The sequence below is a fragment of the Oncorhynchus mykiss genome, chromosome 28 (assembly GCF_057628025.1).
Source record: "Oncorhynchus mykiss isolate SJ-2025 chromosome 28, ASM5762802v1, whole genome shotgun sequence".
In the NCBI taxonomy this organism is placed as follows: domain Eukaryota; kingdom Metazoa; phylum Chordata; class Actinopteri; order Salmoniformes; family Salmonidae; genus Oncorhynchus; species Oncorhynchus mykiss.
The window spans coordinates 18,737,501-18,752,868 of NC_143049.1; the positions used below are offsets into that span (position 1 = coordinate 18,737,501).

General features: G+C 46.7%; 1 protein-coding gene across 2 annotated transcripts in view; it reads left to right on the forward strand.

Moving 5' to 3' along the window:
- The window catches only part of LOC110508657 (A-type potassium channel modulatory protein DPP6), a 121,509-nt gene that overhangs the window by 88,209 nt on the left and 17,932 nt on the right, over positions 1-15,368 (forward strand). For both annotated transcript variants that reach the window (XM_021589344.3, XM_036966513.2), the window contains exons 7-8: positions 899-980; positions 5,954-6,074. In XM_021589344.3, coding sequence (XP_021445019.1) covers positions 899-980; positions 5,954-6,074 — 203 coding nt within the window. The remainder of the gene's footprint in view (positions 1-898; positions 981-5,953; positions 6,075-15,368) is intronic.

The window sequence follows — 15,368 nt, forward strand, 5'->3', positions numbered from 1 at the left end:
ATATGTATGTCCCTCTGTCTGTCTGTATATGTCTGTCTCTGTCTGTCTGTATATGTCTGTCTGTATCTGTCTATCTCTCTGTATATGTCTGGGTCTGTCTCTGTCTGTATGTATATGTCTCTCTCTCTCACTCTCTGTCCGTCTCCCTCTCTCTCTCTCTCTATCCCTGTCTCTCTCTCACACTCTCTCTGTCTTTCTCTTTCTCACTTTCTGTCTGTCTTTTTCTCTGTCTCTTTCTCTGACTGACTGACTGACTGACTGACTGACTCACTCACTCACTCACTCACATCTTATTTGTCTGTATTAAATGAAACAGGAAATTGCTGACTGTTCTTTGTGACAGCTTGACTTTCTACCAAAGATGATGGATAAATGAAGATAGTTCAATCAGGCCATTTACCATTGAAAAAAAAGGTCTGTTTCGGTCTACTTAACTGGCTGTGTCTCCTATAGACACCAATGCAATAGCAGCTGGGTCTGGCCTTCTTAGTTCATTGACTTTCATTGAAACATAAAAAAGTGTGGTGTCTCGACTTGCTTACTGGTTAAACGTGGCATGTGTGTAATTACAACCTGTTAGCAAGTCGGAAGTTTCCTAGTTTCGACGAGCACATGAACGCGGCATTAACAAGTGCTTAGCATCAGCAAAGTCAAATCCATGCACTTGTGCTGCCATCTGGTGGATAGATTTAAAACACCATCCCTAACATCAGCCAAGGTAAAGGCCACTTGTTATGTACTAGCTCTGTCTGGTCTGCTTTTTGTTCCATATTTATGCTCAGTCTTAAAGTTAAGCAAACATTTGCTAAATTTGTCTCTGAATGATTGATAGTACCATGACAGAAGCAACCTAGATAGCTCACTGGAAGATTCCATATATTTTTGTGTATCTCCACAGGGAAACATGGAGTCTGAATCCTCCTGAGGTACGGAACTCCCTCCTGCAGTATGCTGGATGGGGACCCAAGGGCCAACAGTTGGTAAGAGACCCCACACACCTGTCTACTCACCTGCCTACAGGCTCACCGTCTCACTGAAAAAGACACACACCCTTATACCTCCATTACCGATATGCTCCAGCCTTGAACTCGAAACAAATTATCATTCCAACTTTTTTAAGGCCTTTCAAAGGGAGAGTTGACAGACACCGTGATACTTTTTTAAGGCCTGCCAAAGGGAGAGTTGACAGACACCGTGATACTTTTTTAAGGCCTGCCAAAGGGAGAGTTGACAGACACCGTGATACTTTTTTAAGGCCTGCCAAAGGGAGAGTTGACAGACACCGTGATACTTTTTTAAGGCCTGCCAAAGGAAGAGTTGACAGACACCGTGATACTTTTTTAAGGCCTGCCAAAGGGAGAGTTGACAGACACCGTGATACTTTTTTAAGGCCTGCCAAAGGGGGAGTTGACAGACACCGTGATACGCCCCTTTGTGCGTTCCCTTTCTACAGAGCACCACTCCGGAGACGATGATGTCAAAACCGTCGCTGCGGTTAAAGCAGGAAGCAGTCATTGTTGTTATTGAGTCGAAGGAGATACGTTTTTCGAAAAAATAGAAGTGTACCTCCTTGTTGTTTTCCCTGGTTGGTACACTGCAGGTTCTCATTCACTTCACAACAGCACTTTATATTGGAGGACTGCTTACAGAATAACAGTAGTTGGCTGTATTCCCTTGTGTTTCTCCACTGACTATTACCTTTTACTGCAACTCTGTTGGTTGTTACCTTAGAGCTCTTATCATGTAATTTGCCTAAATTAGTCGACCGACAAATTTAGAAAGGGAACAATATAAACACTTCAAGCTAGTAAAATATGAGATCTTGCCTGCCAAGGGAGAAAGCAGGCCCATTTGCATATGGTTATAGATGACCCAATTGGTTCCTTTTTGTTTTGATGTCTACAGTAGCTGCGTGTTTGGTTTATTGAAGAGCTAGAGCTGTGAACTGTCTGAGCGGATGTGATTTCTCTCAGCTTGAGCCAATGATACCAGGGTCGTTCCACCAATTCGGTGGCTTTTGAAAAGTGTATCTTGGTCCCACATTTTATTTCTCCACCTAATTTTAACATTCTGTCATAAAGAGCACAATTTTCAACTTCATAAAAAACGAGTTATTCCGAAAAAATGTAATACAGTAAGTAAGTGCCTATTCGTGTAGGTGCCAAATAAAGTAACAGGGTTGACCATAACAGGGTTGACCCTAACAGGGTTGACCCTAACAGGGTTGACCATAACAGGGTTGACCATAGCAGGGTTGACCATAACAGGGTTGACCATAACAGAGTTGACCCTAACAGGGTTGAGCATAGCAGGGTTGACCATAGCAGGGTTGACCATAACAGGGTTGACCATAACAGGATTGACCCTAACAGGGTTGACCCTAACAGGGTTGACCCTAGCAGGGTTGACCATAGCAGGGTTGACCCTAGGTTGACGATTTCATCTTAAATCTGCCATAAATCCCCATGTAACAGGGAGAATGGAAGTTTGGAAGAGAATGGAAGTTTGTTTTGTGCAATTACTGTAAATGCAAGCTTCACAATTTTTGGGAAATTGATATTTAAAACATTGGTAACAGAACACTTCCCCAAAATGTAAAGCTCACCTGCTTTTACACTATGATTTGACTATTAGATGATCAATTTTTTTTTTGAATTTTACCCCTTTTTCTCCCCAATTTCGTGGTATCCAATTGTTGTAGTAGCTACTATCTTGTCATTGCTACAACTCCCGTACGGGCTCGGGAGAGACGAAGGCTGAAGGCTGAATGTCATGCGTCCTCAGATACACAACCCAACCAACCCTGCTTCTTAACACAGCACGCATCCAACCCGGAAGCCAGCCGCACCAATGTATGTGTACACCGTGCACATAGCGCGCACTGCGCCCAGCCCGCCACAGGAGTTGCTGGAGCGCGATGAGACAAGGAGATCCCTTCCCGACCAATCCCTCCCTAACCCGGACGACGCTAAGCCAATTGTGCGTCGCCCCACGGACCTCCCGGTCGTGGCCGGTTACGACAGAGCCTGATTGCGAACCCAGGGACTCTGATGGCACAGCTGGCGCTGCAGTACAGCGCCCTTAACCACTGCGCCACCCGGGAGGCCTGAAAAACACATTTTTAAAGGATTGGTTACATCATATCAAAACGAGGGATCGGTTCAAGTATCAGGGATGACCTTAACATGAGGGACAGACATAAATTAATCACAAATCACATGAGATAAATACTAATCTTCAGAAATGACTGTCAAAGAAACACAATACCTAGGGCTTTACAATGATGGTGAAAACCTGGAGAAATAGTGCGGCAAAGTGGGTTAAAATCTTCCTAGAAGTCACAGAGGGTGCACATAGGAACATGTTAAAATCTTCCTAGAAGTCACAGAGGGTGCACATAGCAACATGCTAAAATGAAGTCACCCACCAGTTATTGATACACCAGTTATTCTTCTCCCGTTTGTGGACGTAATGATTCTGCATAATAAAAACTGTCAGAATGGTCAGAATCATCCATTATACAGAATTACATCAAAGTGTGTGTGTGTGTGTGTGTGTACTGGAGCATCATGTGTGTGATCTGTGGAACCAGGAGACAGAGAAGCACCCTACTGTGATCATTAAGCCATGGGCAATTACTCTATCATAACAGAGCAATCAACTAGCTGGGTCCACACACACACACAAACAAACACACACACATACTGTACACACAGGAAGGCTTTCACATGCTCCTCAGGTTTCTTTTGATGGTTCTACTTTCATCTCTTTTTACCTTTTGAAATCTCTTTATTATCTTCTCTACTTTCATTTTTTTTTTTCAAATTTTGTTTCTACCTTTGTTCCCAAACCTTATTGATATAATGAATGGTAACTGATTACATTCCACCTACAAGCTGGAAAATGTCCCGTTTTAATTCCCCGTCCACATCAACCCTTGACTTTTAAACAAATACCAAGAATATGAAAGAGAATCATCATCCCTGTGACTTAAGACCATGGAAAAGAATAACGGAGAGTCTGTCTGAGTCTGATCTGTGTACTTCAAAGACACATTGTGTCCCTCTCCCACCAACGCATGGTAAAGCTGCAGGAGAGGAGAGTGGATTGACGGTGGATTGGTGGTGGTGCCACACACTCATCCACCCAACAGTAGTCTCTTCTTAAAGGAGAAGTTTTATTTTTCTCAACCAAATCTCAATTTTTTATGGAAATGGCATGTTAGACACCTTTTTTGTGATTTCACATTTTGGGAAGAAACTTACCCCAAACAGCAAATCACTTCCTCATCCTCGTTGTGTCTGGGGGCCCTGGAAAAACATGAACAAAGGCTCCATAAACTCACAAACAAGTCCTTTTAGAAACGGTCTTTAGATGTTGTACACATGAAATGATCATTCCAAACTTTATCCGCAACGTTACAGTATATTCCCTTTTGTGTGACTGGATGTGTCTCAATACACCACATCCGCCTAAGTCACACTTCCTCATCTGTGGTGAAAGGTGACAGAGCTAGAGCGGTGTTTGTCAGACCATGAGACATCCCATCTGTGGTGAAAGGTGACAGAGCTAGAGCTGTGTTTGTCAGACCATGAGACATCCCATCTGTGGTGAAAGGTGACAGAGCTAGAGCTGTGTTTGTCAGACCATGAGACATCCCATCTGTGGTGAAAGGTGACAGAGCTAGAGTGTGTTTGTTAGACCATGAGACATCCCATCTGTGGTGAAAGGTGACAGAGCCAGAGCTGTGTTTGTCAGACCATGAGACATCCCATCTGTGGTGAAAGGTGACAGAGCTAGAGCTGTGTTTGTCAGACCATGAGACATCCCATCTGTGGTGAAAGGTGACAGAGCTAGAGCGGTGTTTGTCAGACCATGAGACATCCCATCTGTGGTGAAAGGTGACAGAGCTAGAGCGGTGTTTGTCAGACCATGAGACATCCCATCTGTGGTGAAAGGTGACAGAGCTAGAGCGGTGTTTGTCAGACCATGAGACATCCCATCTGTGGTGAAAGGTGACAGAGCTAGAGCGGTGTTTGTCAGACCATGAGACATCCCATCTGTGGTGAAAGGTGACAGAGCTAGAGCGGTGTTTGTCAGACCATGAGACATTCTGAAAATCGGTCTTCTCACAAAATCAGTTTGGCCTACAGACTATTATTATTATTATTATTACACCTCTATGGAAAGATGAGACTCTCCCGTACAATACTTGTCAGTTGTTTTGCCCTAGGAAGCCCACAGGCATCACAACGTCCCCCTGTATCAGTTTTTTTTTAATGACTGGAAGTACAGTATATATGGAGACTGTTAGAAGCAAAAATAAGAGGTTAAATAAATGCAAAAAATGATTACAAAAATGTTTCCCTATCTCTCAGATAATAGGACAGACACCTCAGAACATTTTTTTAAAGACTCTCTGTTGTTCCAATCCGTTATTCACTGCGTTTGTCTGGGCTGATAGCAGTAAACCCCCCCCCCCCCCCCCCAAATGTCATCTAATAGTTTTTTATATGTATTTTTTAATACTTCAAGGGGCCTTAAAATTCTAAATCAAATGGTGAAATGATCCTTGGTATGACCTTCTATAAACAATTGCATATGTTGTAGCTTAGTAGAATGCCCCCCTCCCTCCCACAGCTTAGACAGGGCTTAGACTCGTATGGGACTCTTCTGTGCATGGTGTGTGTAAGTGGATATGTCTACAGGCTGGAGGATGAATCTTCTTTTTTAGGACTGAGTGTCTGTCACACTGTGATGAAGATTACCCAGGAGGAGTGTCAGTCAAAGTGGTTTTTATTGTGTGGAAAGGTACAATCTAGTAATTACAAGGCAGCCAAGCAGAGAAGACAACATTTGAAACACGTCAAGAGGCAAAAGCAAAATCACTGAAATGCACAAAACTGTTATTTTGGAGGTACCATACCCAGCATCATGTTCTTTCTTTCCCCAGATCTTTATCTTTGAGAACAACATCTACTACAGAGCGACAGTGGAGAGCAGAACCATTCGCCTGGTGTCCACAGGGAAGGAGCGAGTCATCTTCAATGGCCTGAGTGACTGGCTGTATGAAGGTAGGCGAACTACAAATGCACCTTCACTACTGCATACAACTGAGCTTTTCTAACAGAACTACAAATACCAGCAGGACAGAGAACGCTTGTTAGTTACACCCCAGGATTGCAGCAGTATCAAAACATAGGGCATGGAATCACAAATAAACTCCACCTATTCTGTACATTGTTTTAAAATAATAAGCAAGCCAATATAATCATAACAAAAAATAGAGACAATTTTATTGTAGTTTTTTAAGATTAGTTTTCCCCTCTCCTCAGAGACAAAGGCTATCTATGGCTAGTGTTTGTAAGTAATTACATAAAGAGAAACATCTGGTTGTATTTCACTGTCTCCCTGTCCCCAGAGCTCTCCACGCTTGTCTCTGTGTCTCTGTGTTTAGGCAATGTTCATTAATTAATGTCTGCATTGCTGCAATCTCACTCTGCAACTGGTTGCCATCCACACTATTACTGTACTGCCATTTGTAATGTGGTCATTTGGAAAATGTTCTGCTCAATACGGTCTTAATTTATTCATTAATTTATTTACATTTTTTTCCTCATTGATTTGTTTTGTTGGATGATGGTTTTACTTTCGATGTCACCCCTTATATCACTGGATTACTACATGGGATTGATATTTTTTTTTAGAGTTTTATAATAGCAGCCTTAGGCTCAAGGTGACAGTGGTACCTCTTCGCTCTCTAGTGGTCACTGTAATTCAACCACAGGGCATTCTGGATCCCAAATCCATTTTTTGAGAGGAGTATAAACCCATTATAACACACTTATATCCCCATCGGCTAGTCTGGCACTATGTAAGCCTACAGTAGCCGTTTTTGATAGTGTGCAGCTGGAAAACAGTCTTTCACAAGACTGGTGTACAGTATCAAGCAGGATTAGCCATCAACTGTCTAATTAGTGGTTACTGACTAAGCTCTCATAAAACCTATTGGCTTTCATATTTGATTAGATTTCTAGATTGTAAACTCACAGTTAAGCTTACCTAATACTATAATCCAATGTGTAGGCCTAAGCGCGATATTAGATATGCATGTTAATTATAGTGCGAATAGACAGCCACATAGTTGCATAATATTTGTCTGCACTAGGTTTATGGAGTGACTCCTGAACTGCAGGACCTGATCTCAGAGCAGCATCATCAGACTGGAGTGTGCGTGCGTGCGTGTGTGCGTGCGTGTGTATGTGTATGTGTGTGTGTGTGTGTGTGTGTGCGCCCCTCTCCCTATCTTATCAGAGCAGAATGCTTGGTGAGAGGGTGATATAGTAGTGAGACAGGATAGGATTGTCATGCAGAGCAGAGAGAGTGCCACACAAAGCCGACCGCACTAGACAGCGCAGGATGTGGGTCTCTTCACAACACCCCCAGCGCTGATTTATCACTGTAGTGACAGGAAACGAGAAGTTGTCTGTATGTCTTTGGGGTTATGTAATGCAATAGGAAGGGTGTTATTGAGTGGTGATGATCTGGCAACGTGTGCAGTGGATTGGAGCAACAGTTCCTTTGATGGAGAATTCCGACCCGAGTTAAACATTCCCTTTTTATGCACTTTTCGCTCTATTTGTATTCTGACTAATGTTAACCAGACATGGAAGCAAACTGAAAATCATATCAACATGTCATGTATTGCGGCCCCTTTTCCACAGTGAAGAAGGCTATAAATACCTGTGCCGCTTGTCATGTATTGTCATGTTGTGTCTTTCTGTCCTTTCCTTTCACCCTGTCTCCCTCTGCTGGTCGTATTAGGTTACCTTTTCTCCCCCGCTTTCCCCCAGCTGTTCCTTGTCTCCTCTGACTACCCATTCACCCCGTTTCCCACCTGTTCCCTTTTTCCCTCTGATTAGGTCCCTATATCTCTCTCTGTTTCTGTTCCTGTCCTTGTCGGATTCTTGTTTGTTGTGTTTCATGCCTGAACCAGACTATCGTCATGTTTGCTGTAACCTTGTCCTGTCCTGTCGGAATCTGCCGGTCTATCTGAGCCTACCTATGTTTGGTTATTAAAGAAGCTCTGTTTAAGTTAATTCGCTTTTGGGTCCTCATTCACTCACCGTAACAGAAGAATCCGACCAAGAATGGACCCAGCGACTTCGGATCCTCTCCACTCAGCCGTCGGGATCCAGGGAGCGATGCTAGGCAGACACGAGCAGGAATTGTCTGCTGCTCGACATGCCGTTGAGACCCTGGCCACCCAAGTCTCCAACCTCACAGAACAGGTTCACCACCTCCGCCTCGATCCACCGGCCACTTCCAGGGCTTTCGAATCTCCGGAGCCCAGAATCAATAACCCGCCGTGTTACTCTGGGGAGCCCACTGAATGCCGCTCGTTCCTCACCCAGTGTGATATTGTGTTTTCTCTCCAGCCCAACACTTACGCCAGGAGCACTGCTCGTGTCGCCTACGTCATATCTCTCCTTACTGGACGGGCTCGTGAGTGGGGCACGGCAATCTGGGAGGCAAGGGCTGAGTGTACTAACCAGTATCAGGACTTTAAGGAGGAGATGATACGGGTTTTTGATCGATCTGTTTTTGGGGAGGAGGCTTCCAGGGCCCTGTCTTCCCTATGTCAAGGCAATCGATCCATAACAGACTACTCTATTGAGTTTCGCACTCTTGCTGTCTCCAGTGGCTGGAACGAGCCGGCCTTGCTCGCTCGTCTTCTGGAGGGTCTCCGCGCAGAGGTAAAGGATGAGATTCTCTCCCGGGAGGTTCCTTCCAGCGTGGATTCCTTGATTGAACTCGCTATTCGCATTGAGCGACGGGTTGATCTTCGTCACCGAGCTCGTGGAAAGGAGCTTGCGCTCTCCGTCGCCCCCCTCTCCGCATCACTACCATCTTCCTCTGCCGGCTCGGGAGCTGAGCCTATGCAGCTGGGAGGTATCCGCATCTCGACTAAGGAGAGGGAACGGAGAATCACCAACCGCCTCTGTCTCTATTGCGGTTCTGCTGGTCATTTTGTCACTTCATGTCCAGTAAAAGCCAGAGCTCATCAGTAAGCGGAGGGCTACTGGTGAGCGCTACTACTCCTGTCTCTCCTTCAAGATCCTGCACTACCTTGTCGGTCCATCTACGCTGGACCGGTTCGTCAGCTTCCTGCAGTGCCTTAATAGACTCTGGGGCGGAGGGCTGTTTTATGGACGAGACCTGGGCTCGGGAACATGACATTCCTCTCAGACAGTTAAGGGAGTCCACGGCCTTGTTCGCCCTGGATGGTAGTCCTCTCCCCAGGATTCAGCGTGAGACGCTACCTTTAACCCTCACTGTTTCTGGTAATCATAGCGAAACCATTTCTTTTTTAATTTTTCGTTCACCTTTTACACCTGTTGTTTTGGGCCATCCCTGGCTAGTTTGTCATAATCCTTCCATTAATTGGTCTAGTAATTCTATCCTCTCCTGGAACGTCTCTTGTCATGTGAAATGTTTAATGTCTGCTATCCCTCCTGTTTCCTCTGTCTCTTCTTCACAGGAGGAGCCTGGTGATTTGACAGGGGTGCCGGAGGAATATCACGATCTGCGCACGGTGTTCAGTCGGTCCAGGGCCACCTCTCTTCCTCCACACCGGTCGTATGATTGTAGTATTGATCTCCTTCCGGGAACCACTCCCCCCCGGGGTAGACTATACTCTCTGTCGGCTCCCGAACGTAAGGCTCTCGAGGATTATTTGTCTGTAGCTCTTGACGCCGGTACCATAGTCCCCTCCTCCTCTCCCGCCGGAGCGGGGTTTTTTTTTGTCAAGAAGAAGGACGGGTCTCTGCGCCCCTGCATAGATTATCGAGGGCTGAATGACATAACAGTGAAGAATCGTTATCCGCTTCCTCTTATGTCTTCAGCCTTCGAGATCCTGCAGGGAGCCAGGTTTTTCACTAAGTTGGACCTTCGTAACGCTTACCATCTCGTGCGCATCAGGGAGGGGGACGAGTGGAAGACGGCGTTTAACACTCCGTTAGGGCACTTTGAATACCGGGTTCTTCCTTTCGGCCTCGCTAACGCTCCAGCTGTCTTTCAGGCATTAGTCAATGATGTCCTGAGAGACATGCTGAACATCTTTGTTTTCGTTTACCTTGACGATATCCTGATTTTTTTCACCGTCACTCCAGATTCATGTTCAGCACGTTCGACGTGTCCTCCAGCGCCTTTTAGAGAATTGTCTTTTTGTGAAGGCTGAGAAGTGCACTTTTCATGCCCCCTCCGTCACATTTCTCGGTTCTGTTATTTCCGCTGAAGGCATTAAGATGGATCCCGCTAAGGTCCAAGCTGTCATTGATTGGCCCGCCCCTAAGTCACGCATCGAGCTGCAGCGCTTTCTCGGCTTCGCGAACTTCTATCGTCGTTTCATCCGTAATTTCAGTCAGGTGGCAGCTCCTCTCACAGCCCTTACTTCTGTCAAGACGTGCTTTAAGTGGTCCGTTTCCGCCCAGGGAGCTTTTGATCTCCTCAAGAATCGTTTTACATCCGCTCCTATCCTTGTTACACCTGACGTCTCTAGACAGTTCGTTGTCGAGGTTGACGCGTCAGAGGTGGGCGTGGGAGCCATTCTTTCTCAGCGCTCCCTCTCTGACGACAAGGTCCACCCATGCGCGTATTTTTCTCATCGCCTGTCGCCGTCGGAACGTAACTATGATGTGGGAAACCGCGAACTGCTCGCCATCCGGTTAGCCCTAGGCGAATGGCGACAGTGGTTGGAGGGGGCGACCGTTCCTTTTGTCGTTTGGACTGACCATAGGAACCTTGAGTACATCCGTTCTGCCAAACGACTTAATGCGCGTCAGGCGCGTTGGGCGCTGTTTTTCGCTCGTTTCGAGTTCGTGATTTCTTATCGTCCGGGCTCTAAGAACACCAAGCCTGATGCTTTATCTCGTCTCTTCAGTTCTTCAGTAGCCTCCACTGACCCCGAGGGGATTCTCCCTGAGGGGCGTGTTGTCGGGTTGACTGTCTGGGGAATTGAGAGGCAGGTAAAGCAAGCGCTCACTCACACTCCGTCGCCGCGCGCTTGTCCTAGGAACCTTCTTTTCGTTCCCGTTCCTACTCGTCTGGCCGTTCTTCAGTGGGCTCACTCTGCCAAGTTAGCCGGCCACCCTGGCGTTCGGGGTACGCTTGCTTCCATTCGCCAGCGTTTTTGGTGGCCCACCCGGGAGCATGACACGCGTCGTTTCGTGGCTGCTTGTTCGGTCTGCGCGCAGACTAAGTCCGGTAACTCTCCTCCTGCCGGCCGTCTCAGGCCGCTTCCCATTCCCTCTCGACCGTGGTCTCACATCGCCTTAGATTTTGTCACCGGACTGCCTTCGTCAGCGGGGAAGACTGTTATTCTTACGGTTGTCGATAGGTTCTCTAAGGCGGCTCATTTCATTCCCCTTGCTAAGCTTCCTTCTGCTAAAGAGACGGCACAAATCATCATCGAGAATGTTTTCAGAATTCATGGCCTTCCGTCAGACGTCGTTTCGGACAGAGGTCCGCAATTCACGTCTCAATTTTGGAGGGAGTTTTGCCGTTTGATTGGGGCTTCCGTCAGTCTCTCTTCCGGCTTTCACCCCCAGTCTAACGGTCAAGCAGAACGGGCCAATCAGACTATTGGTCGCATCTTACGCAGTCTTTCTTTTCGCAACCCTGCGTCTTGGTCAGAACAGCTCCCCTGGGCAGAATACGCCCACAACTCGCTTCCTTCGTCTGCGACCGGGCTATCTCCTTTTCAGAGTAGCCTCGGGTACCAGCCTCCGCTGTTCTCATCTCAGTTCGCCGAGTCCAGCGTCCCCTCCGCTCAGGCTTTTGTCCAACGTTGCGAGCGCACCTGGAAGAGGGTCAGGTCTGCACTTTGCCGTTATAGGACGCAGACTGTGAGGGCTGCTAATAAGCGTAGAACTAAGAGTCCTAGATATTGTCGCGGTCAGAGAGTTTGGCTCTCCACTCAGAACCTTCCCCTTAAGACGGCTTCTCGCAAGTTGACCCCGCGGTTCATTGGTCCGTTCCGTATTTCTCGGGTCATTAATCCTGTCGCAGTTCGACTTCTTCTTCCGCGATACCTTCGTCGCGTCCACCCGGTCTTCCATGTCTCCTGTATCAAGCCCGTTCTTCGCGCCCCCGCTCGTCTTCCCCCCCCCCCCCCCCATCCTTGTCGAGGGCGCACCCATCTACAGGGTCCGCAGGATTTTGGACATGCGTCCTCGGGGCCGTGGTCACCAGTACCTCGTAGATTGGGAGGGGTACGGTCCTGAGGAGAGGAGTTGGGTTCCCTCTCGGGACGTGCTGGACCGTGCGCTGATCGAGGATTTCCTCCGTTGCCGCCAGGTTTCCTCCTCGAGTGCGCCAGGAGGCGCTCGGTGAGTGGGGGGGTACTGTCATGTATTGTCATGTTGTGTCTTTCTGTCCTTTCCTTTCACCCTGTCTCCCTCTGCTGGTCGTATTAGGTTACTTTTTCTCCCCCGCTTTCCCCCAGCTGTTCCTTGTCTCCTCTGACTACCCATTCACCCCGTTTCCCACCTGTTCCCTTTTTCCCTCTGATTAGGTCCCTATATCTCTCTCTGTTTCTGTTCCTGTCCTTGTCGGATTCTTGTTTGTTGTGTTTCATGCCTGAACCAGACTATCGTCATGTTTGCTGTAACCTTGTCCTGTCCTGTCGGAATCTGCCGGTCTATCTGAGCCTACCTATGTTTGGTTATTAAAGAAGCTCTGTTTAAGTTAATTCGCTTTTGGGTCCTCATTCACTCACCGTAACACCGCTATTCAGAATATTTATTGTGTGCCCTCATCATTTGTGTAGATGAAATGTGGAGACCCAAACTACAGGCTTCTGTAGGGCCAAACCTGCCGAGTTCATGTATAGGCTTTAGAATGTTTGAATTATATGCCCGGGATTGTCACATTTTTATTTGACAGTTTGTATCATGTTAAATATGAACCACAATCGGGAGCCACCTTCAGTAATACCCACATACATTTCTAACTGTCACTTTAGTGTTAGTTTCCTTACATTTTGCATCATTCCATTAGCCAGCGGAATAGTCCCTGCATCCCACTGCTGGCTTGCCTCTAAAGCTAAGCAGGGTTGGCTCTGGTTGGTCCCTAGATGGGAGAATAGGTACTGCTGGAAGTGGTGTTGGAGGGCCAGTAGGAGGCAACCTTTCCTCTGGTCTAATTGTTTTTTTTATCCCAGGGCAGTTATTGGGGACATTGCACTGTGTAGGATGTTGCCTTTTGGATGGGACGTTAAACGGGTGTCCTGAGTCTCAGTGGTCAATAAAGATCCCATGGCACTCGTCTAAAAAATGGAGTGTCCTGGCTAAATTCTCAATCTGGCCCTCTTACCATCATGGCCACCTAATCATCCCCAGCTTCCAATTGGCTCATTCATCCCCCCTCCAGAACTATTCCCCAGATTGTTGCTGTAAATGAGAACGTGTTCTCAGTCAACTTACCTAGTAAAATAACAAATATATAAAAACACATTGTTAGTTTAACTTTCTTTCCTCGGTCACGTTTGTGTGGTTGTTCCTGAGGATCGCAAGCAATAGTGGATCATATTAGGCTAACTTATTACAAGAATGTGCAATAATTTGGGAGTATTTGAATCATTATGGAACACAGACCATACGTAGCAGTTTAAACCCGGAGCCTGACGCACGGTTCACAACGGCTGGACTGTACATTGTCATCACACAGTTGGTTGGTTAAGGGGAGATTTATAGGACTTATGTTGAACCCCCTTCCTTCATGGATTGAACTATTGAATATGGCAACTTTCAGGATGAATCAAACCATTGTATTTTTGATTCACCAATATGTTTAGTGTGTAAAGGCTCTCCAAACCTGTTTTAAAAAAAATATATATTCATAAATACTTTCTTAACCGTAAATAATATGCAAGATCAGAGTATTTTTTTATATACCAATTGGTACTGAAAAGGAGACGAATATGTCTGTATTTAGACCTACATGTCTTTCTTTAATTGATCCCTAATATTCTGAACAGTTTTCTCCATATATTCTAGTGAGTCTGTCGAGAGAAATTGTAACTAAAAGTACACCAAAATTGGCTTTAGACAGGTTGGCTTTAGATAAATGTACTGTAAAACCTATTGGATGAAAACTCCAGGACAAAATATGTTGGCCAGCAAATGGGAGGGTTCCAGCGGTTGAATTCAATTTATCCAGCATGCGCAAGGGAACCACGCCTGCAAAGCTCATTACGCACCTGCATAAGTTAACTTTGAATACCAACTACTGAAAAGTGTGTAGGAAAGGTGTGCGTAGGAAAGGTAAAGGTATGCGTAGGAAAGGTGTGCGTAGGAAGGTGTCTGAATCAGGCCCGTTATGCATATTGCTGTGTTTTTACAACCAGTACATAAGCACTTCAGTCATGTTGTGTGAAATAACCACCACAGAGAGATACCTCAGGCTCAGAGCTAGGGTTAGCATTGTGGCTAGGGTTAGCATTGTGGCTGGAGCTAGGGTTAGCATTGTGGCTGGAGCTAGGGTTAGGGTTGTGGCTGGAGCTAGGGTTAGGTTTGTGGCTGGAGCTAGGGTTAGGGTTGTGGCTGGAGCTAGGGTTAGGTTTGTGGCTACAGCTAGGGTTAGCATTGTGGCTGGAGCTAGGGTTAGCATTGTGGCTGGAGCTAGGGTTAGGGTTGTGGCTAGAGCTAGGGTTAGCATTGTGGCTGGAGCTAGGGTTAGCATTGTGGCTAGAGCTAGGGTTAGCATTGTGGCTGGAGCTAGGGTTAGCATTGTGGCTGGAGCTAGGGTTAGGGTTGTGGCTGGAGCTAGGGTTAGGTTTGTGGCTGGAGCTAGGGTTAGCATTGTGGCTGGAGCTAGGGTTAGGTTTGTGGCTGGAGCTAGGGTTAGGTTTGTGGCTGGAGTTAGGGTTAGCATTGTGGCTGTAGTTAGGGTTAGCATTGTGGCTGGAGCTAGGGTTAGCATTGTGACTGAAGTTATGGTTAGCGTTGTGGCTGGAGCTAGGGTTAGGGTTGTGGCTAGAGCTAGGGTTAGCATTGTGGCTGGAGTTAGGGTTAGCATTGTGGCTGGAGCTAGGGTTAGGGTTGTGGCTAGATCTAGGGTTAGGGTTGTGGCTGAAGCTAGGGTTAGGGTTGTGGCTAGAGCTAGGGTTAGGGTTGTGGCTGGAGCTAGGGTTAGGGTTGTGGCTGGAGCTAGGGTTAGGGTTATGGCTGGAGCTAGGGTTAGGGTTATGGCTGGAGCTAGGGTTAGGGTTATGGCTGGAGCTAGGGTTAGGGTTATGGCTGGAGCTAGGGTTAGGGTTATGGCTGGAGCTAGGGTTAGGGTTGTGGCTGGAGCTAGGGTTAGGGTTA